This window comes from Rousettus aegyptiacus, unplaced genomic scaffold (genome assembly GCF_014176215.1).
Source record: "Rousettus aegyptiacus isolate mRouAeg1 unplaced genomic scaffold, mRouAeg1.p scaffold_m13_p_13, whole genome shotgun sequence".
NCBI classification, from domain to species: Eukaryota; Metazoa; Chordata; class Mammalia; order Chiroptera; family Pteropodidae; genus Rousettus; species Rousettus aegyptiacus.
Window position 1 is genome coordinate 5,071,778 of NW_023416288.1, and position 26,046 is coordinate 5,097,823.

The 26,046-nt window shown below is 38.5% G+C and overlaps 1 protein-coding gene across 3 annotated transcripts in view; it reads left to right on the top strand.

The window, feature by feature from the left end:
- Positions 1-23,599: 23,599 nt before the first annotated feature.
- Positions 23,600-26,046, top strand: part of PTPN12 (protein tyrosine phosphatase non-receptor type 12) — an 86,971-nt gene continuing 84,524 nt past the window's right edge. The window contains exon 1 of one of the 3 annotated variants that reach the window (XM_016145949.2): positions 23,600-24,015. In XM_016145949.2, coding sequence (XP_016001435.1) covers positions 23,917-24,015 — 99 coding nt within the window. In that variant the 5' untranslated portion in view covers positions 23,600-23,916. Of the gene's footprint in view, positions 24,016-24,041; positions 24,534-26,046 lie in introns of those variants that run through there. The other 2 variants (XM_036230295.1, XM_036230293.1) reach the window with 2 other exon arrangements.

Below are 26,046 nucleotides of genomic sequence, written 5' to 3' on the forward strand. Positions count from 1 at the left end.
GCGTTAGCTCAGATTCCCCCTGGGGGCTCCATGGTGATTGGTCTCGGAGGATATCCAGGGCAGGGCCCTCTGGGTTGGGAGTTCGGGGCTGTGCTCAGCCTGTTTTGCAACTGGGACCAACAGAAATCAACTGTTGTTTCTCTGCGGTCTCGTCCCACTTCTCTGCTTTCCGCCCTGATGACTGAGCCTTGCTGCTGGCTGCGTAGAAAAGTCCTGGCACTTACAGGCAGGGCTGATCAGGACAGTCACCATATCTTCACCCCTTCCCCTCCTCCTGCAAGGAGCTTCAGTGACTGCGAAAGGCAGCTTCTTTATTTGTTCTGGTCCATGGCCCAACACCCGGGGTTCTGACCTGTGTTAGCTCTTATGCGCAGATCCCACGCTCAGATATGCTGGTGTGCAGTTTGAGTGTTTTTTGTTGAGTTTTGGATGTTCAGCTTATTGTTGTTTCAAGGGAAGAGATGTGAGGACGTCTCTCACCCTGCCATGTTTCCAAAGGAATCTCACCTCTTCACATTATTGCCATCATTACAATCCTCACTAGGTGCACTTTGTTGGTCAAGTTATTTAACCCACGTCTGTTCTCTTATGTATGAGATGCCATAGACAGGTCTTGGAAACATACAATACCTACAAAAATTGCTTAGCATAATGCCTCACAATGTCTCTCATAGGAGAGCCTCAATGAAGATAATCCCATACTTTCTGATGTCTTTGGAGAGGCTCCTCACTCATTTCAAACTAATGTCAAACACAATTTTCCATGAAAATAGAGGACAGAAGTGGAGAAAATTGTTAGGTTTATGCTTTAGAGTTTGACGCATGCTTTTGAAGATAATTTTTTTAAATGCTAATGGTAAATTTGAATTACAGTATTTCCATTACAACATTTTATCTTTCATCTTTTGTCACCCATTATAATCAAAATCATCTGGCATATATATTAGCTGTGTTCCCAGTGTCAAATAAATGATATTAACTTGACGAGAAATACTGCTTTTACCAAAAATACAAATGGTTAGATCAAATACCCAGATAAATGTTTATCAGGGTCTGGAACGTTTTCTGGATATTTTCAATCCCTTGCCCATTATTATTTTAATAACTTAAAATGTTCTGCTCATATTAGATCCATGAATATTTTTCTTGAAATTTTTTTTCTTTTTAACTGCATATCCATATCTTACAGGTAAAAAATTAACTATTTATAGACTTCATGAAAACAGTAGTTGAAACAGTAGTTGAATTCAATACACATACATCTCAGAGAGTGAACCAACATTAAGTATAATTTTTCCATAGAACTAAGTAAATAGATACATCACACATAAATATTCAAGGACCATCTAAAGATGAGGTATTCATGAATATTCTAGGGCACATGCAAAACAAGCATATACGTTATGACATCAGTAAAATACCTGCTAAATTAATTAAAACAAAAGGTGTTGAAAGGTTTATGAGTCTTAAAAACATGTTGTTCAATGTTTTTTTTATTGTTTACTAAATGGACACTCTAAGAGGCAATAGCAATTATTGAATCTATCCTTGTGCATATTACCATCACTCCAAAATTACAAAATTAATCTGTTTTCAGCTTCCACAGAAATCTATTTAACATTATGTTCTTAGATGTGTGCCTAAATCTATGTTGAAATGACCATATGAAAAATATTTTTGCATCTTTCATAAAATTGCAATTTGATGACACTTCATTTATTCAATGTTCTTCATAACGAGATCTGTGTGATAAATTATTCTTTGAATTCAATGCTAGGTAATATTTGTTTCTTCTGATCAATTAGTATGTTTCATTTTAGTGGTTAGCAAGAACTATGCAATTTATATTTTCCTTTTTACCAAGAAGTCCAGAGCTAAGTTTTCTACTCATTTTTAGCATCTAGTCTTCCTTAAGTTTTCAGATTATTCACCTACACCTTCCACTCCCACTACCTTATTTGTAAACTGGCTTTTATTTTTTCTCTCCTTCGTGTGTGTGTTTTTAAAATGCTTCTGCACATCATAATAAACTACTTTACATCTTTTTAGAAAGAATACAGATAATTATACATTGTGAAACTTATTTTTTCCCTTAATTTAGCAATTATTGTAATTAAAGCCAACACTATACCTGGGTATAAATATTAAAGCTTAAATTTGACTCTTGATAAACAACACTCTATCACCAGAGGCAAATGCTAGCAATGTGTTTGTTTAGATGTAAACTCCTAACATACTATAGTGGCAGTATATATGGTTATTTCCTAACATGTCAAATGGCTCCAAATAGAAATATGTACACTATCAATACAATGTCATACACTCTAAACATGACTTCCTCTAATTAATACTGTAAATCATATGGATTTATACCAAAGTTTAAAAAAAATCTCAATCATTCCCTGGATTTATAATCTAAAAGGAAATAAGTCTCACATGTTTGGGGTGTAGTCTTTGAAGTTTTTATCCCCTTTGACTTTGATTAGCTTAATATTTGAGGTCATCTTGAAATATGAACTTTGACAGTCCAGGAGCTATGTAAATGTTGTACTTGTCCTTGAGAAGACCCTGATGAAGATCACTATATCAAAACATTCTCCTCAACTGTGCCTCCAAAGTTTGGAGTGATATTCATGCATCAGAAGGGCTTAGCTGTGGAATCCATTGTATAAGAACTGGGAAACCCAAACATCTATATTCAGACATATCAACAATACTCTTAGGGTCTAATAAAATTAGGAGTCAAATGTTCTTCCAGTCATCATCAGCTATGAACTACAAATTGACTACATATGATTAAGAGAACAAGCATTAATATCAGTGGCGAGAAGTACAAATGCAAGAATAAAAAGGAGGAGGAAGCCTCTAGGTGCTGCCACTGGGTCATTTTTGACATCTGTGCAATGAGCTAAGCCTCTTTTGGGTCAGTTCCAAGTATACCATGGAAGAAGGCCAGCTCTAAAATTAATATTCTGCTGATCATTTAATCGTTTTATGAAAATTAGAAATAAATTATCTTCTCTTCCTTTTTGGCATTCTATGCAGGAACTCCTGTCATTTAAGCAACTCTGTTCTTTCAAAAGTAAGTCAATCATACCTCTGACCTAGAAAACAACTAGAACAAGTATACGTGCTGAGAGAAGCATGTTCATGGGAGATTATCTGAAGGATATGAAATCAATCCATTCCTCTAGATAAGCAGTCACAAACTAAGACTGATATAGCCCACAGAAATATTTTGTTTGGCCCACATTATATTTTAAAAATGTGAGCCAACATTGAAAAATTGTGAGATTTCAAATATAGAAGTTTGGCAAGTATACAGGTGTCCCCACATGGCAATATCTGCTAGAGTTGAGAAATGGCAGCTGCTCCCTTTAGTTGAGGCAGGGGGTCTCTAGGTGGTCTTAGTCCATACACATCTGCATTTGCAATGTCCACAAATATTTTTTTGAGAGACTGAGCCCACAATTTGGCTTCTTTGACTCTGCCAGTTAAGTATATGGTTTATTTTTTGAAGTCATCTTCTTGTGTTTTAGTACATATTTATTTGAGACAGCGACATAAAAAAAAAAACAAACCCCTCTAGGCTTTCTTAAGTTTGGAGATTGTAGAAGAGATGGTTAGCTGGTCCCTGTATCTATTCTCCCTTCTTTCTGTGACTATAGATACACTAATTTTCACGGAGCACATGGTGATCCAAAGACAAGACTTTATTTCTCAGCAACTCTCGCCGGCTGAGTGTGGTCCTATAACTAATTTATTGCTAATAATAGGTATCCATGCCCTTTATCCAGAGACCACAGGAATAAGCCAGTGGTTGAACAAGTCAGGTTTGTTACTCATTGCTAGGAGGAAGAACCATTGATCTAAGTAAGAAAATGTTAGAAAGACTTTACTATAGGATTTGGCTTATGTTGGGCAACTTTAGGAAGGGTTGAAGGAAGCAGGGTTTTAATCTGAATTGGATGCTTGTCAGGAAGCAGGGGTAATTCTCTGATTAAATATTTCAAAATATTATTAGGAAGAATGAAACATGACTAAAGCTGTAATTGGTAATAAAGCAGTAGTCACTCATATTAAGCAGAGTAGTGGGACATTTGGTCATTTTGCAGCTTGGCCAATGTTCATTTTTTTATCTGTGTTCAGCATAATTACATAGCCTTGGTTTTAAGGCTTTGTCTGATATTGATGTCAAGGTCTGTTTGTTTCTTTCCTATAGGTAAATAAAGATAGCACTGAGACCCTTAAAAGATAGTTGGCATGTACCCTTTCACCTTGATTCTTCTTTTCCTCCTTCAGACAGACTGAAATATCATGGCTAGAGTGACCTAGTTGGAACATCAGGTGATCTTGGGAATGGAAGGTAAAACGGTCCTGGACTACCTTGAATAGAACTTTTGGGTAGGAGAGAAGCAAGACTACCATTAAGCCATTGTTACGTGAGGTCTTTGACTCACAGCTGAACTGATTGCTAACTGATACAGGGCTCTAACCGTTAGTTTTTTCAGTGTGCTTAAGGTTATTTTCATTTCCCTAAGTTGGGTAGATTGACAGGTCAGAGAACTGATTTAAGTGCCAGAACTAATTAATTTGGTACAAATGGAAGAACATTATAAACCTGTATTGTTCTCAGTTGAAATACTACAACTTGTGTCTCCCAAGCTGATGTACTGAGCACTGGCTTACGTCTAGTTTATCTTCACTATAAAGGTGTATTCTTTTTGGAGTTTCATCTTACTGTGTGAGTCCATAATACCTACTAAATTCCTTGCTGAGTGAGTCTAGTGGCTAGCTTTCTGTGCTCTTGATCAAAATGAAGCTGAAATTTGCTAGGAAGGGATCAGCATATTTTTAGCAAATGGCTTCTGTGCTCACTAACCTCTCTGGATTTGTTTTCCCATATCTTCAAAGCTTTTACACTATTTTTTTCCCCTCTTTAATCCTCCTCCCCCACTTCCACCCCTGACTGATGGATGTTGCCATTTCCCCATAAGAACTGGATCTCTGAAGGCGAGGCTTCTCCTCCCACACGCTGGAGGCCCGCCCAGGGCCTGGCAGCCCCAGCGCACTGGGGGCCCGCAGGAAATGGTGCACCTGGGGTATGGTCCATGGCTCCACTTGGTGCATGAACCCAGCACCTTCTGCGTGTAAAGCAGACATGCTAACCACTACACTATGAAGCCACCCTAAACTATTTTTTATTTAGCATTTTTTAGTTATTGTTAGCAGGGATATTGGTTCGAATAACCTAGAGTACAAGTTATTTTATAATATGAAAACTGATTATTTTTGCTTATTTTTTGCATGTACATGTGTTATTTTTGAAAAAAATACAAGTTATTATAAAAGCTATAATGCTAAAAACACTTATTTTCCTTGTATCTTTAAATATATATTCTCCATAATTTATAAAAGACTTTAATGTGAGCAATATTTAACTTTCTTATGAATTACCTTTTAATCTAGAATTAGGTAATATAATATTCAACTTATAAAAAAATGAGAATTTCACTATCATTATTCTGAATATCATGAGCATATTATTGTACTGACTAGTTTTAAAACATTTCAGAATATTATGTATTCATTGTAAATAGCCTAAGTCCATTTTATAAACAATACTGTTTTGGCCCTTTTGATTGAAAAAATATATTACTTACTTATCATCTGTATATTTGTCATACTCTTTGTACAAGTGTGTACTTACTATTAGAACTACTTGTTTCATATCCTATAGTAGCTTATGTTATTATCTTTTTCATGAATGTGTATTATTTCCTCTATTAACTATTAAACTCTTGGAAGGAATCATGTTTTATACATCTTAGCATTCTGCGCAGTTTCTCACTCAATATTTCTGGTAGGTTAATTGTGTTTCTAAAATTTTGAGAAAGTTTGTGACAATGATTTCTAGTGTAAAATCAGGTTTAACAATAGTTATAAAAATATAATATACTAATATGTATGGAGTAACAGAGAGGTAATGTGTTTTTTCCTTCTTTGTATTTTGAGTATGCTAGATACTTCACAGATTGCAAAACAGATTTTTGTGGATTTATGATTATTCAGTATCTAAGTATCCAACTGGAAGATTACCCATGTCTCTCCTGCTTCCCGTCACTTAGACATTGTATTTCCCATTAATGCCTCTAGTGAATGTGAGCAGGGGAAATAGAAAGGAAACAAGTCAACTGATGGGACATCCCATTAATAACTCTGGTGAAAATATGGTCAGGGGTTTTAAATTATTATTTAAGATGAGAATAAATAAATATTTATAAATCGATTAGCTGTATCTGAGACAAGTTCATTTAAACATGTATATTCTAATGTAGTATTTTCATTCAGAAAGAACTTTGATTAAAAGGACCCTAGATGAAACAAAGTAACTTTTATGTCCAGAGACCATATGCCTAAGATTTTCTGGAACAGTTTCTATTTTAAACATTATGTCTCATTTCTACCAGTAGGAAAATAAAACACTCTTCTAACATGTCCTACCTGTATCCTGATTTGTTACATAGTTAAAAGTCTCCAGGTGAACTTCATCTACATACTCCTGACAGCCTCTAAGTGAACTCCAGCAAGCATTCCACAATCCCTCCCAAAAAATTTTATGACTTTATGTAAATAGATAGAGTAAAACCTTCCATTTTCTTCATTTTGGGTGAATGGCACCACCACTCATCCAGTGGGATCCTGGGAATCATGACTCTTCTCCCTCCTTCAGTCTCCTCATCCATTAAGTCTCTTAATCTTGTATTGCTTGTCACCCTTTCCCATGTGGCCTCATTCACCCTCCACAATAATCCAGAATGGTCTTTTTTAAAAGAGCAAATGCTATTTCCACTTTAGAATATTCTTCAGTGACTCCCAATTGCTGTAGCAAAAGTAGTAAACTCAAACATCTACAGCCCTAGATAGGAATCCTAAGTATATTATTAACTGGGTCAAATATAACACGGAGAGGTGGCCTGAGAAGACAAGAAACTGAAGGATGTTTGCTTAAAGGCATTCGAAATTTAAAAACTATGAAAAACATAGCACATCTGTGGGCAAGATTCCACCTGTGGGGTGAGAATTTTAGTCCATTTTACTTGCTAGCATGGCATAACAAAACTTTTCACTATCTGGTCCCTACAAGCACCCATCTACTCTTCAATTATTTTCAATTATGTGTAGCTCTCCAAAATTGTAAAGCACCTTGCTCATATTACTTTCTTGTCCAGAACATCCTACTGGTGAATTTCTACTCATCCTTGAAAGCTGAAATGTTACCTCTAGGAACTTTTCCCTGTTCTAACTAAGCTTAGTATTTCTATTCTGCATTCCAGAACATGTAGTTCATATGCTATTTACAGAGCTTATCTCACTGCTATAATTATTTTTTGTCTGTACCATCCAAACACATAGCTCATGGTGAATATTGAATTTATCTTGGTATCTCCAGCATCACACGCAATATCTACAGCACAGACACTTAAAAAACATTTGCCGGATATAGGGCCTGATTAACTAACGTCTGATTTAGTATTTTAGAACTGTAGTTTCACATTTCAGATGCAAAGAGTAGGTATGCCTACCTGCAAAGTGTTGCCAAGTAGAAGTTACTGTCAGAAATGCATTAATGAACCAATAAATCTTAGCTATGATTGGCATACTCACGTAAACAAATGGAGCCAAAGGAGAGCATCCTTAGATCCACCTTCTCCCCTATCCAACCACATGGAAAGAAACTGGTAATGGTCAAAAGTCTAGGTTTCTCAATGAGATAGATACTTGGTAGAGTCCCAGATTTGCCACCTACCAGCTTTCAGACCTCAGGCAAATTAATCTCTCTAAAGTTGGACTCCTTGTATGTACAATAAGCATAACAATACTTACTTCATAGGTTAATGTAAGGAGTCAGTGAGATAAAACATTGAGAGGATTCAGCATATACACTCAACACATACTAATAATTGTAGTAGAATAGCATTTTGAGGTATTTACGTATAATTTTTCTTTCCTCCATTTTCCTTTTTCTTTATCCACCACCCAAAATTTAAGGAGAAAGTTATGTGTTCACTATCTCAGGGAAGGGATTATAACATAGAAAGAAGAAAAGCTTGCAAGTTTTCTAACTTTTATTTCTAAAAGTCCTGGAGAAGGTGAAAATTCGAAGTACAAAATATTATGGCCAAAAATGTGGAGAAGGACTTCCCTAAGACAGAAACAGAATGCCCTCAGGGTGAGGATAAAGGATGACAGGTCTGCAAATAAGTCTATGTTTCTAGGAAAAGAGAGAACTTAGGCTTTGCTTCCTAAGAAGAGACTAGGAAGGGACGACCCCAGTGAAGGAAAAATTACATGGTGTGTTGGGGAAAAAGGGCCATACACAACTGCACAATAATTTCTATACTCCACAACCTCATGAAACAGCAGAATTCCTATGCTTCTAGGGTGTCATGTCAGCAAAAAAACACAATATTTAGACCTGAATGAGCCATACTTTATTATTTATTGTTGTATAACATATTGCCACTCCAAAACTTAGTGGGTTAAAACAACAGCAAACATTTATCATCTCACATAGTTTCTGTGGGTAAAGAATTCAGGAACAGCTTAGCCTGACTATTCTGGTTCAAGGTCTCTCATGAGGTTGTAGTCAAAATATCAGCAGCTATGGCTGCAGTCATCGGAAGGCTTGACCGGGGTTAGAGAATCCACTTCTAAGGTGGCTTACTCCCAGGGCTGGCGAGTTGGTGCTGGCTATTGGCAGAAGGCCTCATCTCCTGAACATGTGGACCTCTCAGCATAGTTGCTGGCTTCACCCAGAATGAGACACCCAAGAGAGCAAGTCAGAGATGGTAATGTGCAATGTGCGTTTTTTTTTTTTTTTTTTTTTGGACCCAGTCTCAGAAGTCATACATTATCATTTCCCCAGGATTCTATTTGTCACACAGACAACCCTGGTATGATGTGGGAAGAGGCTATACAAGGGCATGAGAATCATAAGGCAAGGAACATTGAGTGCTATCTTGGAAATTGATTACCACACAAGACAACTGGGGTGGTAACTGTTTCAGCAGCAAGCAGCACTGCCTGATTACCTGAAAAAGATGCCAATACCTGATAACTTGGCAATGTGTAAGGTACCAGAGCCTAGTATAACTGTGGGGAGGAGTGGAAGCTCAAAGGATTGCTCTCAAATTTTTCTTTCAGCCTGGTGGGATTGGAGACATAAAATAAAATTTAAGCTATTACAGAAAGTAAAGAAATATATAATTTTTTGCACATTGAAGTTTGTTAATAATAATAATAGCAATTATCATTATTATAAATACGGGAATAACTCTACTTTTGTATCATTTTTCCAATCAGTTTAAGGTTACTCCAGTTTCATGAGGTAATTTCTTGACCTTGGAAATCAACCGTAGAATCAATGGAGGTTTTCTTAAAACCTCTACCCACACAGCTTCTGATCTAACTGATCTGGAGTGGGGCCTGGATATCAGTATTTTTAAAGGTCCCTCAGATGATTCTAATCTGAAACCACAGTTGAGAACCAATGCCTTCCTCTGTGCATACCTGCACTACAATCAATTGGTAAATCCTATAGATTCTAGCATTTCTCCAATTTATATCTTCTTCTTCATCTCAACTGCTACATTCTTACTCCAAGATATCAACCACCGTTCATTCACTACCATAACAGTTTAGCCATCTCTAGCTCCACCTCTCTAATCCATTGCTGACACACCAGTGAAGTAAATGGATGTTATTGCCCTGCCTAAAGGACTGCACTGACTCTCCACTGCCTACACTATAGGATAAAGTTCAAATTCTGTTAGTCCATAGTATCAAGCCATCCATGCTCTGACTCCCCGCAACTTCACTCCCACAGGAGTAGTCTGTGCTCCAATCCTGCCAAACAGTTCTGCTACCTAGGTGGATTATTTCGAACCTCTGGATCATGCTACTCTTTAAGCCTAGAATATCCTCATTTTACCCATTCAGCCCAGTATACCACATTCTTAACTACAGAGATTCAGTTCAAGTGTTACTTTCTTTTTGAAGACTTTTCTGCCCATTCCCAATTCCACAGGTAGGTATGACCATTGCACTACCACCTCTATCCCTTTCTGTCCCCCATGAGACTGCTAACTTGGCAACTATTACATTTTTTTGTACCTGTTTACTTCCTTGTATAGATGTTAAGTTCCTTAAAGGCTGGGACTCTGCTTTATTTGTCTTTATATTTCCAGACCCACTTTGTATTACTCTCTAGGAAACCATATTAATATAAAAGTAAAAGAATTCAAATCTTCAAACTTTCACATAAAATCACACGAAAACACCTCTCGGAGTTTTAAAGACATTCATTTGCTCAACAAATATTTATTGAGTACCTATTACGTACTAGGCACTACTCTAAACTCTAGGGATGGTGCTTCCTTTATAAAGAAGACTAAGCAATAGTGAAACCAGTACACTATACCAGGCTGACTGTGTAGCTTATCAAAAGAAATGCCACTTTGCTGGATAACTGGACAATTCTTTTTCACCAGCACCAATCCACATTTTGCAGCTGTCCTCATGAATTTATATTTTAGTGTGGTGAAGGGTGGGGAGATGGGAGAGGGCAGGTCAACAGAAAACAACAACAAAAAAACGAGTAAAATATAAAGTCTGTACAGAGAATAGGAAGTTCTGTAAGAGAAGTAAAGCAGGGAAGAGACATGAGGAGTGCTGCAGGCTAGAGGTACAATTTTAAACAGGGTGGTTAGGGAAAGCCTCACTGAGAAGGCATTTCAGCAAAGAGCTGAAGGAAGGGAGGCATGGATTATGTAGATACTTGGAAGAAGAGCATTCCAGCACAGGAAACAAACAGCTAATGCAGACAGGGGTCCAGAAGTGGGCATATGTTTGGACCTTTCACAGAACAACAGGGAAGCCAGTGGCCAGATGGCTAGAGCAGGGAGCAGGGTGGAGAATAAGTAATAAAGAGTAGATCTGATCAGAAAGGTAGTCCAGGAAAGGAAAGAGGCAGGATCAGAATATGTAGGGCAGAGTTTCTCTAATAGGCCTAATGCTTCCTTTTAATTATATTTTGTGCTCTTCCCTTACGATCCTAAAATTAAACACACAGATAATACAACCTATCTACACAACTAAATTTCAAAAGAACCAACATAATGCTAAATTTGTAATATAAATTGATTTATGATATCTATTTCAATATGTAAATGTTCAGATACTAACACTATAAAAGGCAAAGAAATATGGTGCTTTTATGCAGAATCACTGTAAATGAGACAACTATAAATACAACTGATAGAGGACAGATGATGTTACTATTGTCTCTTAAATGATTTTCCAAAATGGCAAACCTCTGGTAAAATTCTGAACAGAGTACCACCTTCCCTCAATTTACATGATAGTTGCATTTCTGAAAAATCAAGTGTACATTAAAATCATGCAAAAAATATAGTTTTATATATAAATGGAGTGGGTTCTAGTCTCAGATCATTTTTCACCTTCAAGAATGTCCAAAACATTCAAAAATCATGCAGAAGACATACAAGGTGACTTTTTGTGGTGATGAGAATGTTTATATCTCGACTGTTGTGGTGATTACATGGGTGTATGCATTTGTCAAAACTCATCAAACTGTACTCTTAAAATGATGCGTTTTATTTTATATAAATTAAATCTCAAAATTGATTTTTTTTAAAGTCATGCAGGATGAGAGACAATTCTTCATAGTGGGAATTTTGGGGGTGGGAAGCCCTAGAGGGTTTTGAGCAGAGGAGTGATATGATCTGACATATTTCAAAAGGATTGTTCTGACCTCTGGGGCAGAGGCAGGCAAGGGTCCGATGCCAGGAGACCAGTTAGAGGGCTATCATGCAAGTGAGACAATAGTGGCTTGACCAAGGGTAGCAAAGTGGTAATCATCAGATGTATCAGAAAAGACCTTTTTAAGTTTCGAACGGAGCCCCCAAAGGACATGTAAAAAAACAGAAATAGCTCAAAACATAAAAAAAAGTAAAGAGTAGTAGTTTCCAATATTCTTAGCAATACTCGTATAACACTATATTATTCAAAGTAATTACAAAACACTTTGGGGTTTTATTTTCTAGAGAAATGAGATTCATTAAAAATAGGTTTTTAAAAACCTTTACCACACACAAAAAAGTATAATTCTTGGCTATTTTTTTGGTAATTTAGATCTTGCAATACCTTAATCTCAGTATAAGAAACATCAGTTTGTTGTCTGAGAGTTTTTGTAAATGCAGAAATTTAGGTGATTATACTGGATTTGTTTTAAGACTAGAACCCACCAAAATGAAAATTTTAAGCTCTGAGGTAACAGATAACTTATGATTTGTCTTGTTCTCTTAAAATTGGAGGACAGTTAGAGGGTTCTGGTTAGTCGACCCCAAGAACTCTAAAGTTTTCTATTTAATGTTCAAATCTTTCCCTTAAAAATGTCAGAAAAGTATTTATGAATGAAGTAATATCTGAGGTTTGCTTCAAAATAATCCAGTGGAGAGAGGGAGTTTAAGGGATTTAGATAAAACAAGATTGGCCTTATGTTGATAATTGTCAAAGCTGATTTATGTGTAATGATAATTCATTTCATTATTCTCTTTACTTTTGTATAAATTTAAAATTTTCCATAATAAAAAGTTTTTAAAAATTCAAGGCCCAGTAATTCATTCAATATTTGTTCAATAACTGCTATATGCAGAGGTTTTACTAGGAGCATGGGAGAGATTTATTAGCTTTGAGGGTAAGATCTCTACATGAAAGAGCTCACATTCTAGAGATATATACAAAATTCTAAAGTAATGTGAGGGCTAAATTGTGTTAAATGTATGAAGTGCTGTAGGAGTGAAGAAGGAGTGATTGATTCTGCATGGCGAAATCACAGAATCTTCCCAGAGGACTGATGTACAAACAGGGCCCTGGGACAAAAGAGGGGTAGGAAGCCTCCACAGAAAAAGCAACATAACTCCAAAAAATGATCATATTAAAGCATTAAAAGGGGGGGGGGGTAAAAAAATGGCATAGATGATAGAGACTCTGTTCATCCCTCTGGCAACCAAATCAAAGTTGTAATGGAAACAAGGAGCAGCAGCAAGGAAAAATCACCCGGGATCTAGAGGAATAAGCCATACAACTAGGGGGAAATCCAAGAAATCACCGTGCAATGGCAGAAGGTAGGACGGGATAAGGACATGGGGCTGCCCGGTCTCCAGTGGCTGAGTGAAATAGAGGCTGCGACAGAAGCAGAAGCCTCTTAAAGAGGCCATGTTCGTGAGCAGATTTTTGCAGTGACGGACCTGCTCACTCTGAGTGCCAGTGCCAGTGCCAATTCAGCTGCGTACAGGGGGCACCAAGGACTTATAGGGAAACACTGTCAGAGTGAGGACCAACGTGAGATTCGATCAATTCAGAAGTCCCGGTGGTATCCATTGTTCCCTGTTGAGCCCTTTCCCCTTTTCAGTGTCCCAGGCACAGCGCCGCCAATTCCATGACATCATCAAACTGGATAACAAAGGTTGCTCTGCCCAGAGGATTCCTTGAAATCCTATGTCCCCCAACTCGCAGCCCCACCAGGGCCATATCCAGGTATATCCTCGGCAAGTCAGGTGCTCCGTGTAGAGCAGCGCCTAGACTCACATTGGAGGCAGCTGGCCTCAGTTTCTGGTGTGGCCTTTTGAGGTGACTATAAGCACAGCATCTGTGGATTGCTTGCCGAATCTTAACGGGTGGCCCCAGGGGGGCACAAACTTGGGCTAAATTTGGCCTGCAGCTGAACCCTCCTCAGTACTGTGCCACTGGACACCTACTTCATAAATCCACACTAATAAGACCAGGAGACTTAGGAGCTTTGCTTAATACATAAAAACAGACACAGAAAGGCAACCAAAATGGGAAGACAAAGCAGCAGAAACCTTATGAGAGAAAAGAACAGAGATCCAGATATAATGGAGTCAAGTAATCTAACAGGTGCTGAGTTCAAAACATTGGTTATAAAGATGCTCAATGAACTTTTGGGAAGTGTAGATAAACTCAGAACTTCAACAAAGAGATAAAAAAAAAACATAAAAATTAAAATGGAAATTATAAAAGGGAACCAGTCTTAAATCAAGAACATACTATCTGAGATGAGAAGTATGTTAAATGGAATAAACAAAGTGAATAAAGAAAAGGATCAAATGACCTACCTAGAGGACAGGAAAGCCAAGGACATTCAAACACAATGGCAAGAGATGAGATGCCAAGACTATAAAAATAACTTAAGGAGAATATGGAACACTATTAAGGGTCCAAATATCCGTCTGATCAGTGTAACTGAAGAAAATCAAAACGTTAAACAGCTGTTTCAAGAAATAATGATGGAAAACTTCCCTAACCTGGTGAAGGAAATGGACATAAAACCCCAGGAAGCTCAGAGAATTTCAAAAATCTAAGGATCCAGAGAGGCCCACACAAAGACACATCATTATTAAAACACCAAAAGTTAAATACAAAGAAAGGATCTTAAAAAGCAGCAAGAGAAAAAGATAGTTACTTATAAAGGAACACTTATAAGACTGGCAGCTGATTTCTCAAAAGAAATTATGCAGGACAAAAGGGCGTGGCAAAAAAATATTTGACAGGATGAAGACCTAGGATCTACAACCAAGAATAATTTACCCAGCAAAGCTATTATTTAGAGTTGAAGGACAGATAAAGAGCTTCCCAGACAAAAGTAAGCTAAAGAAATTCATCAGCACCAAGCCAGCATTACAGAAAATGTTGGAGGGACTTCTTTAAGAAGAAAAAACAGGTATCAAAAACAGGAATAAAGAATGGTAACAACTACATTCCTATCAATAAGTACCTCAAATGGAAAAGAATTAAGTGCTCCAAATGAAAGATAGGGTGGATGAACGGAAAGGAAAACAAGACCCCTACATGTTGCCTGTAAGAGACTCACTTCAGACTAAAAGACACACACAGACTAAAACAGATGGAAAAAGATACTGCTTTGATGGACCTAGAGGGTATTTAAGTCAGAAAGAGAAAGAGAAACACTATATGATTTCACTTATATGCAGAATCTAAGGAATAAAAAGAACAAAATAATCAAAAACAGACTCACAAATATAGTGGACAAATTGGTGATGGACAGAGGGAAGGGGGATTTGGTGACCGGGAGAATGAGGTGAACTGTTAAAGAAGTACAAATTAGTAGCTGATGGATGGTCATACGGATGGGAAGCATAGCATAAGGAAAGCAATTAGCATTAATACGTTGGCTAGGTGGAGTGTCAGGGGAGGGAAGAAGCATTTGGGGCGATCGTCTTAGGAACTATATAGATGTCTAACCAATGTACTGTATACTTGAAACTAATTAAAATAAATACATTTTAAATATATATCAAATGTCACTCTTTTTACTAAATGTTTGTTTTGAAAAATAACAATGCCACTCTTCACTAATTTTTGTTTTGAAAAATAGAATCATTTTAAAAAGTATGTCAACATGTAATGGATTTATTATTTTTATTTTTAATTTAATAAATGTTTTAAACACCTCAAAAGAAAAAAGACAGTGAAAAAATAAAAAGGTGTCAGAGAATAAATAATATTTGTATTTTTACTGCCAGTACCTAAAACAGTGCCTAACAATATACTGACTGCTGAAAATTATCCTATTGAAAAAATTTACTATTTGAAATGAGAGGAGAAAAACAGCAGGTGTAGTATTTTAAACCAAGGAAGGAGAGAACTTATAGAATGGGAAAAAATATCAGCAATCATATATCTGATAGGGGTCTAGTATCCAGAATAGATAAAGAACTCTAACAACTCAACAACAAAAAGACAAAGAATCCAACTAAAGAATGGGCAAAGGACTGGAACAGACATTTCTTCAAAAACATACAAATGGCCAAGAAGCATTTGAAAAGATGCTCAACATCATTAGTCATTTGAAATTAGTCATTAGTCATTTGCAAATGAAAACCACAATTAGGTACCACTTAACCCCAACTAGGATGGCTAAAAATTCCAAAAAAACTTTCTTTAAGGAAAATAGCAAGTGCTGGGAAGGGTAAGGAGAACTGAGGACTCTTGTACAATGCTGATGAAAATATAAAATGATGCAGCTTCTATGGAAAACAGTTTGGTGGTTCCTCAAAAAATTTAAACATAGAATTTCCATATGATCTAGCAATAATTGCTCCAAATACATGTACATGCATATTCATAACAGCACTATTAACAACAGACAAAAGATGGAAATAGCCCAAATGTCCACTGATAAATGGATAAACAAAATATAAACAAAGAATGAGATATTATTCAGCCGTAAAAAGCAAGGACAATCCTGTCACATATAGGATATTATGTTAAGTGGAATAAGCCAGTAACAATTAGACAAATACTGTATGATTCTACTTATATTAGCTATTTAAATTTATCAAATGCATGGAAACAGAAAGTAGAATGGTGGTTAGCAGGGGCTGAGGGGAAGGAGAAAAAAGGCAGTTGTTGTTTCATGGGTACAGATTTTTAATTTGGCAAGATGAAAAAGTTCTGGACATCCATTTCACAAAAAAATATGAATATACTTAACACTACAAAACTGTGCATTTAAAATAGTTAAGATGATAAATTTTATGTTACATGTTTTTTACCACAATTTTTTTAAAAGGCAAAACACCACTCAACATAACACTAAACACTAGCACAAGAAACATTCTAAATCTAAGATAAGTTATTTCTGTGGAGGGAGGGAGGGAAAAGACTAAAAAGGCATTTCACTTTATCTTTAATGTTTTGTCAGTTAAATAAAATCTGAGGCAAATGTGGTGAAATATCAAGATTTGAAATAAACAAACAAAAAAATTTACACTAAATAAAAGAGGCCAGATATAAGAGGTCACATATTGTATGATTCCATTTATAGGAAATATTCAAAATCGGTAAATCCAGAGAGACAGAACACAGATTGGTGGTTGCAAGGAGTTGCGGGGATGGAAGAGTGGGGAGAGACATGCCACTGCATCCTTCACTTTAAAATGGTTAATTTCATACCATGTCAATTTCACTTCTATTTAAAACTAAAACTAGGAAAGGGGTGAATTTCAAGGAGGAAGGGTGTTCATTGAAAAAGGTCAAATACCACAGAAAAGTACAGTAGGATGTAAACTAGGAAGCCATTAGATCTGGCAAGTAGAACATCCTTTTAGGAGAAATGTGCAAGTAGTCAGATTGTCGTGGATTGCAATAGATGGGTCTGCAGTAGCTTGTGGGAGTCTTGAACATTTTATAGGGTAAGGACTGATGATAAAGAAAAGGAGATATTTGCACAGCAAGACTAGGAAGAAATAAAAGAGGATAGAGAGGGTCAACAGGGGAGGGGTTAGCCTCAGAAAGAATTAAGAATCCTAGTACTTAACAGAAATAAATACATACAGGGGTAAATTTGTGATTTCCAAATTTCACTTGGAACAAGAGGAGCCACTGAGATGATGTTTGGAAACTCCTATTTTGTCTAAGAATGAGGAAGTGGGAAGCCATGGGAGTTGACCAAGAATGAATAAAAGGACTGCCTGGGCAGCTTTGAGGGCTGTAGTGAAAATCATAAATATCTGCTCCCCTCATGCACAAAGCCAAAAATAAAAAGTTTAATTGTTAATAGCACTGCACAATTACTATTGTCTCACAAACTGCTCATCAGAAATAAAACCACTGCATATTACCATCTCTATGACACGATACTGGATTTGTAACTTATTATGAATATACTTAAAATAGTTTTTATGTAACATGTAACAGAAAAATCAGTAAGGAGTAACTGGAGAAGAGAGCAAATTGAAATCTACTGAAGAAACATTAAATATCAAACATGCAATTAGCAAAAGAAAATGAAAAATATCTAAAAGACAACTTCCTATTAAAGATATAAGCAAATATTTCACTAGAATTTTGAAATAATGGAACTACTTAAAAACTGATAAGGTAGATAATAATTGTCCTGATAAATTATGAAGCTTATTTCTTTAAAAAAGGATATACCTTAAAGTTTAAAATATTTTGTTTATTTTAAAAAGGTAACTGGTAGAGCACATTAAAAAGAAATTTAAAAATAATTTTAAAACCCTGAATGCTTATTAGTTGAAAGTTGAGAAAAATGAGTAACTAGCTATTAAGTGACTTTAAACAAATTTTCAATTACAGGGTAAACTTGAATATACTACAAAATGGGCATTTTGAAATATGATATTCACCCACCAGGCAAGGCAATCATCTAATGAGTTCATTGAATGAAACATAATATGCATGTAAGATTCCTCCTGGAATTCTATGGGCATTAAAAGATTTTTGCATAACATGATGATGAGTCTTGGAAATGAAATTCCCTCTATAGATTTTAGTTTAGACTTGAATCTCTCTAACAGCACCAATTATTTATGTTTGACTCTAGGCTGAATGACTGAGAGGCTCAAAGAAATTTTGGCTTTATAGTAGCCTATGCAGTAACATGAAATGCAAATTTTACAGAATAGTGAATGTGATAAAAAGTCTAAAGCACATTGGTACTTTTAATACAATATTTTTAACTGTGGAAAATATACCTAACATAAAATTTACCATTTTAACCATTTCTAAGTATATAGTTCTGTGACATTAAGTCCATTCATATCACCATTATCCAGTACTTACTCATCATCTTGAGCAATAGAATTTATGTATAAAATTTACATATTATGTAAAAATCACACATAAAATTTACCTTCTTAACCACTTTTAAGTGTGCAGTTCAGCAATATTAAATATATTCACAGTGTTGTGAAATGGATCTCCCGAACTTTTCCATCTTGCAAACTGAAACTCTAATACCCATTAAACTAGCGAGTGGTTCCTAACCTTTTTGGCACTAAGAACCAGTGCTCCTATGAGAATCAAACGCCAGACGATCTGAGGTAGAGCTGAGGCGGTGATGCTAGTGCAGGTGGGGGTGTGAGGGGGGGGCGCGGGTGGAGCAGCTGCAAATGCAGATGAAGCTTCCCTTGCTCACCTGCCAGCTCACCTTCTGTTATGCAGCCTGATACCTAATAGGCCGCAAACCCTTACTGCGTTAAACTGCCCTTTTCCCCCTACTCCCAGCTGCTAGTAACCACCATTTTATGTTTCTATGAATTTGACTACTTTAGATATCTCATACAAGTAGAATCATAATTTAACTTTTTCTCCAGTTTTACTGAGAAATACTTGACACATCACTGTATACATTTAAGGCGTACAACATGACGGTTTGATTTATACATATTGTGAAATGATTACCACCTCACGTTCAGCTAACACTCATCATCTCAAAGAGGTACAATGAAAAATTTTTTTCTCCTTGTGATGAGAACTCAGGATTTATTCTCTTAACAATTTTCCTATATGTCACACAGCAGTGTTACAGTCATGTTGTATATCACATCCTTGGTACTTATTTATCTTATAACTGAAAGTTTGTACCTTTTGACTACCTTCTTCCAACTCTGCTTCCTCCACCTAAGTTTCGGTTTCTTTGTTTTTTTAAAGATTCACATATAAGTAAAATCATACAGTATTTGTCTTTATCTATAATTTATTTTTAATATAAAATATTAGTAGTTGCTGAATGAAAGATTTTCTGCCTGTTTTGTTCTGGGGCTTCATGCTGACAGTTCGGCCCGAGCCTGCCCAATCAATACACTAGATGAATTACATGGTATAATCATATTTCATAGCCCTTGTTAATGATCCATTCCTGAATATGGAACTAAATGTCATCATGTTGAAGGATCACTAATTAGATGCTCAGGTGGTACTTGACTTTGAAGTTATTTATAAAATATTAATTTTTTTCTTTGTTAAATGAAGCAACATAATATGAGATGCAGAATTTAGAGAATAGGGTAGATTTAATTACTACACTCTCCTGCAGTTAGCATTTATTATGACACCACAATATTTAGCCTTTGTTGTGTAACACTCTGAAGTTTCCATCGAGCAAAGAGCCTCTTGGGTTTTGGTTCCAGTTCTGCCGCCTATATGACCTTTGGCAAATAATTTCACTAAGCTTAAGCATTATTATTCTCACTAGTATTCTAAAGCATAAATAAAGATAACACCTAGACTACCTACTTTAGAGTTATGAAAATGAACAGGGAGTACTATTGGAAAAAGCTCTAAAATATGCTCACAAGCATATTAAGTATTAAAGAAATTTCATCTTTTCCAAACTTCTCTCCATTTTTATATGCCTTTCTTCTAAATATCTTATGCTACCCTAGACTAAAAAGTTATGTTCCTTTATTCACCCAGTTCTCTATCTATGGGATTACATATTTTAACAATAAACTTACAGCTTAAAAAACAGCTCTTATGCTGTGACTAGGTCTAGGAATGAGGGAGTAGGGATATCAGGAATAAACTAAAGAATTTCCCTCCCTTCTTTCTTATTCACGCTCTCATAACTTCTTAGCTATGAGAGTTTTAGTTTGGGAGTATAGAGAGCACTGAGGGATGCAGAATGAAATGACAAGTTAAAATCAAGAATGCTGCTTTGGGAGAATCTCAAAATGGTTTGAATCCTCATCTGTAGTTTCATTTAAATTATACCAGGTATAAAAGCATTGTGACTCAGTGGTTTATGCAACAAGCTGGAAACTCAGGACCAGTGCGTTTCGACCATGTAACCAACATTGTTGTTTTTGTTTTCTTTTTTTAACAAGTGAGCTAGTCATGTTCACTCAAATGTTTTGTTTAGCTTTTCATCTATTAATGAGTACAGTGATGCCAAATTATTTCCCAGGGTTGTAAGAAAAAAAAAACAACAACAACAACAGAGAGCTGTAATGCCAAGAAAGCTATAACACAGGTCTATTTTATGAGAGAATAGATGTGAAAATACTCCAAAATTGAAATTTTGTATGGAAATATAAAGCATTATTTTACCTGAGCTAGAGGGGAAAAGAATACTGTAAATATGAAACAGATAGATAATCCTGAAACTTCTTTTTGATTATTAATTTTAAACTTCCACTGAAACCTTCACATAAGTACTAAGAAGAGAGATTTTTAAAAATCTCTCTTGGTATTTGGCTTTCTTCTCATCCCTCATGTATTTACCCAGAGTAAAGGGTGGCTAGTCAGGAAGGAATGAGCCTAAAGAAAAAACAAGAGGTAAAAAAGTAAAAGGTCCAGAAATCATTCATTCTTTGTTGAATCAGTTCTTGTGTTTTCTATAAACAAGTGTAATGTATAGTACACTAATTCTGAACACAGTTTGTTAAGACAGCACTAGGTGGCTTTCCTAAGATGAAACTGTGGCTTAGAGAGGTTAAGTAACTTGCTCTGAGTAAGAAATGCAATGGGTTTTTGAAGCTATCTCACTTCAGAGCCCATGCTTTTTACTACTGCCTCATTCTATTTCAGGAAAAGCAGTATTTATTTACCGAATAAATGGCAACTAAATCTGTCCTGAAAAGTTATGAGGAAGTCAAGTCGTTCCAGGAATTCTCTCCATCTCTCCCCTGGCCAAATGAGTTAGATCATGACATCTCTACATATCTCTGCATGCCTGCTTAACACTCCTTTCTTGAATAACCAGATTCTTTATACTCTCTCACAAGGCTTCAACCTGCCAAATCCCTAACTCTACCCTATCCTATTCAGGTTCTGCCCTTGTTGCTTAATGACTTATTCTCTCTAGGTTTCCTAGTTCAGATTCCTAACAGTGAAAACTGATTGGTCTAGATCATGTTCCTACACAGACCATAAGTTGCTGGCCAGTATATATACATAGACTGGTTAACTTGGGTCAAGTGCCCAATCCCTTGGCTGTGGCTGAGGATGAACAGGATGATCAAGTTCCTTGAGAATTATGGTGTAAGTAAGTGGGAATTCTGAAACTTGACCTGTGCCATTTTTAAAAATCTCCCAAACAAGATCTGCTTCTTTTCTCATTTGTAAATTTCTATGAAAAATATTGCTGTTCTAATCACCTGGATTGAAAGTCTAAAAAAAAATTTTTAATTAAATTGATTTAATTTTGTTGGAAAAGTGATGCACATATATGGTAAAAGCGGCCTCAATTCTGCTAAAGATTCTCAAGGCCCTCCTATAGGCAACTCAACTGCAGCTAACAGTTTTGAAGTACCCATCAGAAAAATTCTTTGTATGTTCAAGCATTTTTTATCCACATTTTATCTACATTCCATTTTACATAAATGGAAGAATACCATAAACGTAATGTGTGCCTCACTTTTCTCATTAATAAGCAGATCTTGGGGCCTACTCCACATCAACATAGATTTTTTTTTCATTTCTTAAAATAGCTTCATAGAACTTAATTATATGCATGTGATTTTGTTTTTTAACCAGTGTCCTTTTGATACGCAGGTATGTTTTTTCCACTCTTCCCATTAAATAAGGTTGCAAGAAGCATTTGTTTGTACACAGCTGTAAATACTATCTATAGATTATTTCAGTCGAACCATGCATGATTTTTCCTTTTTGATACATTTATGGCCAAACTGCCTCCAAATATGTTATGCCCATTTCTCTTACCATCTGTGAATGAAAGACCCCATTTGCCCATACCATGCACTGTCTTATGTTCTGACAAACTTTCTGATCGCTCCCAATCTGCTAATTTCAGTAATATTTAATTCTACCTTCTTTCTTGCCACTAAATCAGTTAGTTACCTAATTTGTGTCTTTGTAGTGCTATGACCTTAGTTTCAGCCTTAGTTGCTTCACGTATTGGCTCCCAACAGCTTGATTAAATTATCTCCCCTTTATTCACAATCTATCCAAAAGTGGCGACCACTCGCCAGGGTTTAGACGGATTTGCAAAAAGCAAACGTCCTTTCACTGAAGAGGCGTTTTATTCTCTTGGCCGTAGCCATTCCTCAAAGTGTGAAGGTCTAATTGCCATCAAGTCACCAAGCCATTAGCAACAAGACATACCTGCTGTGAACGTGGAGATAACACTACAGTTCCCAGCATGCCTCTCTTCCCACAACAGCCCTCTCCCAACCCACGCTCCTGGGCTCCCGCCGGCCCTGACTTGTATTCCCAGCTCACGCCTGGCGGCGGCATAGAAGCACTCTACGCATATGCTTTTCCCACTAGTAGGCGGTGAGACCGCGAGTTCCAACTAAACTCCTACTCCGACTGACTGGAGTTAGCCCTGCTCAGAGCTGGATTCCCTCCGCCCAACTCTCCTCAAACCTCCGAGCTCCTCGCGCGAAGCCCGCCCCGGAAGTGGAGTCAAATCACCTAGCCGACAGCCGAAGCGCCTTCCAGCCACTCCTAGCAAGGCTGGGGCCGGCAGGGCGGGCTTAGGGGCGTGGCCCGGAGGGGTGGGCAGGGGTGGATCCGGGAGGCGTAGCGCCTGGGGCGGAGCCGCAGCGCGGGGCCGCGCGTCTGGGTGGCGGCCGGGTGCGCGCCGGTGAGGAGAGGCGGTGGCGGCGGCTGCGGCTGCTGGTGGGGAGGGGGGGTGGGAAGGAGGAACCGGGAAGGGGGGGCAGGGCGAGCGGAGAGCCGTGTTCCTGAGGCGGTGGCGGCGTCTCAGACGGAGGAGGAGGGCGGGGAAGGAGGATGGAGCAAGCTGGGGGTTGGGGTTGGCGCTAGCCGCAGCGGCTCGCCCCGTACTGTGGGAGAGCGGCGGCTGCTCCTGAAGTTGTAGGGTCGGGAGCCGGGCCGGTGCCGCCGGTGCTGCCGCCTTAGGCGGCGGGGAGGAGGAGGAAGCGGCGGGGTTTAGCGGGGGTCGGGAGGGAGGGAACGAGCAGGGGGAGCGAGCTGGGGAAGACGGAGCGGGCTCTGCGCCGGGCGGGCGGGCGGCGGCGGGGGGGCCAGCGACCGCAGCCGGGGGGACGCGGGAGGATGGAGCAAGTGGAGATCCTGAGGAAATTCATCCAGCGAGTCCAGGCCATGAAGAGTCCAGACCACAATGGGGAGGACAACTTCGCCCGGGACTTCATGGTGAGTCCTTCTACTGGTTGTCCCCTCCTCTCGCCGGCACAGGAGCCCACCGCCGCCTCACCCGGCCGGCCTGGACCGCCAGCGCTTTGTGTACTACAGTGAGGAGAGGGGCGGAGGGGGCGCTCACCAACCCCAAGGGCCGGGTGGTCTCGGAGGCTGGCGGGAGGTGAGACCGCCCCCGCCCCTTGGCCTCCTTTCCCCTCCTCCCGCGTTTGCGGCCCCCTCTGCGGCGCTCGGGGCGCAAAGGGAGCGGCCACTGGGCCGAGTCGGTACTCAACACAGCCGCCGGCGACCACCTATTGTTTCTCGGTCCGGGACCGGGAGGCAGCTGACGTTCAGGCCGGGACTCCTGTCGTCTCTTCGCACCTCCTCATCCAACCTGCCCCTCCTGAGAAGGGCTAGGCTGGGTGTCTGCCCAGGGAGGAGAGCGGATCGCTGCTGACGGAGGAAAGGGGGTGTTGAGGTTGATGTTAACTCATGAGGCCTCTTTGCTCAAGCTGGCCTCAGAAGTGGGCAAGGTAGGACTTCTGCCGTTTCTGGCTTCGCAATTGTTATTTCAAACGCCTGGGAAATAATTGTCCCTAAGGTCTCTTGTGGTTTGCTTCATTTCCATTTACCTGCGTCCTGTCTCTTGTTTCCTGAGACCCAGCTTGGAGATAGTGTTGGGGGTCAAAGTGACGAGGTTGAGGGTGTAAGTGTGTGTGGAGGAGGGTTATCCTGAAGGAAACCTACTTCGAACTCCCTAGGGGATATTGGCGAAGGCGGAGGGGATGTGACTATCACTTCCTATCCGGGGTGGGGGTGGGGAACTTGGGAACAATAGTCCTGGTGGGGCGGAGGCGACGATGAGGGCCGAAGCCCTGAACTGGGAGATAACCTTCGCAGCCTTCCCCCTTCCCTTTCCGCCCTCTGCTTGTGCAGGCGGGCTGGAGAGGAGGTTAAAAGTCTAGTTAGTGAAATTGCTTTAGATACATCTCTATGAGGGGGTCAGATCCGAAGGCGTGGGACCAGAAGTCGACTTCCTACATTATCCCCCCCCCCACCCACCCTTTATTTTTCTGTTGGACAATGTTCCCTTTAGGGTTGTTTCCCGGCTTAGGAGGCGGTGGTTACGGCGGCTGCTCCTACGGATATTGCGCAAGACTGGGGCGTTGGAAACCCTGGAGGTCTGAGGAATGGAAAAGGAAGTGGTGGGACTTTGGGAAGTGGTTGCTCCTTAGCCTTGGCGGGATTTGGGAATGGGAAATAAACTAGGGAAAATTTTGCTCCTGGGCAAGGTACACCTCCAAGAATAATCAACCCCGAAATTCTCGATTGTAAAAAAGAATATACAGTAAATGTATACAAAAATGAATGAGCCTCAAACCTTGTCTAGTTTTTGTTTAAAAGTACACCTTAATTGTTTACAGGGTGCAGGTGAAATAAAAACTATTTGTACTGAAATACTCTTCACATTTTATAAGAGACTTCGGTCTAGTAAAGCTTTAGTGTTAAAATTAACAGCTTGTAAAATAGATCCACAGTATTGTCGTTCGTTAAGCTTTGTGATTCCCGCCTTTCTAGACCATAATAGTGAATAGGATTAAGATTTTGTTAGTGTCTTTTGAAGACGGGAAAATATAGCTTAAAGAATCCATACGTTATTTCAAGCATTTTCATCGATATTTAGCCTTCGTATTTTTGAAAAACTACCTTTTGATCTGAGGATAAAAAAGGAACATTTTCCTTAATTACTGAGAATTTTGACTGTGTTGGTTTCTTTGAATAGTGTCACAGTAATGCATACAGTCTCCTTTTTACTACTGTAGCAAAAATAGAAAATTGCTTAGAATATTTAAAAATGTTTAAAACCAATCTTTTTGCAGTCTTATTTTGGTTATAGAAGGAAGGGTAGGTGGTGTGGTCTGTGGTCACTTATTTGCATGCCAGTCATCTTGTTATCCCTGGACATATCCTGTCAGGAAAGAGCATTGTTTGGTGATGCAGGACATCAGGACAGGTGCCCAGTCTCTGAACTCCTGTACAGGGGAA